Here is a 2,330-nt window from a genome sequence, read left to right on the forward strand (position 1 = left end):
TGGGGGATAGGTGTGCTCAAACTTTGTCTTTATTCAAACCAGCTTAAATGGTTTTGTAAATATAAAAATGTGCTCCTTTTTGGATATAGATAAAAATATTAATGCTTCTATTTCATCTGCTCACGTAGGTTTCACACTATTCATGTCTATTCCAATGTGGATGGTACTGGATTCTGATCACAGCAGTCTCCATCAGGATGGCAGACGCGAGACATCCTGCAGACAAGCTGGCTGACAATCCCACAGTAGTTTTTTTTTTCCTTTTTAGAATTTTTTTTTTTTTAAACAGGAGAAAGGGATTCGTTCAGAGATCAGAATACGAAGCTTCCTCTCACTCAGCATCATGGGAGGACACAAAATAATTCATTCTATGGTCTCTGCTCCATTAAGACTTGGTGCTTTCTTCAGTAACAGTATGTGAAATGTATCTGACTTTTGAGTCCCCGCTGTGTAAGTGGGATACGATTTACTACAGCATTTCTGAGTCTTTTTCTTGTTCTTTACTCTGAACTGTAAAATTAAGTTCATAAAGGCATTTGGCAAGGGTGGAGGAAGCTTCCATGTTACTAATGGCTAGCACTGATAAGTTGTTTTCATGTCTCTTTAACAATCTAGAAAAAAAAAAAAACACAACACAGATTATCAGTCTCCAGGATCATAGTTTAGATTCCTTATCACAGATTATACAACTAAAATAGAAACACCCTACAGTTCCATATCCGGCCAGCATTAATACAGCTTTGTAGAAAGAGGAAGAACAAGCTAGACGTCAGTCAGCAGAGTTCACTAATGAGTACATTAACGACAACTTCTGGCCCCTGAACTCAATTGACTTTCTAGCGAGGCACGGTTTGTGTACACAAAAGGTTACACAACCTATTTCTGTATCTTCATTCAGGGTTTTAGAAATTTCACAAAACAGAAAGTTGCAGGCAAGGAACAAAAACATTTATGAACTTGAAATTTCCTGTCCCAAAGGTCACAGTATTGATGTGGCTGAGGAGTACTGAGAGGGCTGGGAAAGGAAGAGTGAACACAAGGCCAGGAGGCTAAGGCAAGCACATCAACAACATGAGAAGGTGTGCAGTGCTATAATCCTCACTGCACACTTCTTGCAAGTTGGGCTTAAGTCTGAACACTTTCATTTTAAATATCTGGAAAACAAGTCGAACAACAATGAGGGATTATCCCAGATCTTCACTATTTTCATTCAAGTAATCATGGGTCAGGGAAACCAGAGGAGGGGCTGGAGAAATGGCCCCATGTTTGGTTCCTAGCACTAATATCAGGTGGGTCAGTTTTCTTTATTCTGGTACTGTGGGATCCGATACTTGGCCTTTGTAGGCAGAGCACACATGTGGTGCATATACATGAATGCAGGCAAAATGCAGAAAATGAAATGAGTACATCTTAGAACAAAATCAGGAGGGAAAAAATGGTGAAAATATTTCTGAAATTATACTGAAAACACTGTAGAGAAGTAAAGCATGGAAACGGAAAAATAATCTAGCTCAACACAATGTGGAAGACTGGAGAAAGCTGGGTGCTGGAGCGTGCACAGAATGTCCAAGGCCCTAGTTTCGTTGCCCATGACTAGGAGTAAAATGTGGACCAAGGGAACAAAACGGCAAGCATAACTCTATTCCAATATGAACACAGTGCCAATCTCACAGTTCCTGCTGAAAAAACCTCATTGTCTGAGACAACTTCTATCAAGTCAAAGTCAGGCAAAATATCCTGTAGTATATATTAATGATTAGGACAATGGGGCAGGCTGGTACTCTACTGTTGTTTCTGTGTGTTACCACTTTCCAAAAATCCAACATAATTCTGCTTTGTGGACTCTATGCATGACTTATTTAAAAATTTTATTTAACAAATTTTAAAATCAACTGAAAATTATCTAATTTTTCTAAAAAAAAAAAACTCAGCTAAGCTGAGAGGCATGTACTTGGGAGGTAGATGAACCTCTCTACACTTGAGGCCAGGGTTATAGAAAAACCTATCTCAAAACCAAAGAAAACAAACTCAATGTTTTGGGGTGGGGGTGGTCCCTGCACATGCGTTATCACCTAGACCCAGGTACATCCTGAGCCTTCATTTCTATAAGGTTAAAAATCAATATAAAAACCTAACTTCTTTCTGTTTATTCTCCCCCTGAATTTTCAACTTTACATGCTAGCCTAAGTTGTATTAACAGAAACATTTTAAGATACAAATTATCTTCTAGGAAAACCAAGCAGTTTGAAGAAAGCTTATATACTACCAAAAAAAAAAAAAAAACCCAAGAAACAAAAAAACCAGCACCAAGAGATAAAGAAATCTGTCTT

General features: G+C 38.3%; 1 protein-coding gene across 2 annotated transcripts in view; it reads right to left on the bottom strand.

Moving 5' to 3' along the window:
• Positions 1-2,330, bottom strand: part of Arid2 (AT-rich interaction domain 2) — a 133,530-nt gene that overhangs the window by 1,025 nt on the left and 130,175 nt on the right. For both annotated transcript variants that reach the window (XM_005354004.2, XM_026782509.1), the window contains one exon: positions 1-611. This exon is cut by the window's left edge and continues 1,025 nt beyond it. In XM_005354004.2, coding sequence (XP_005354061.1) covers positions 470-611 — 142 coding nt within the window. In that variant the 3' untranslated portion in view covers positions 1-469. The remainder of the gene's footprint in view (positions 612-2,330) is intronic.

This window comes from Microtus ochrogaster, chromosome 15 (assembly GCF_000317375.1).
Source record: "Microtus ochrogaster isolate Prairie Vole_2 chromosome 15, MicOch1.0, whole genome shotgun sequence".
Classification (NCBI taxonomy): domain Eukaryota; kingdom Metazoa; phylum Chordata; class Mammalia; order Rodentia; family Cricetidae; genus Microtus; species Microtus ochrogaster.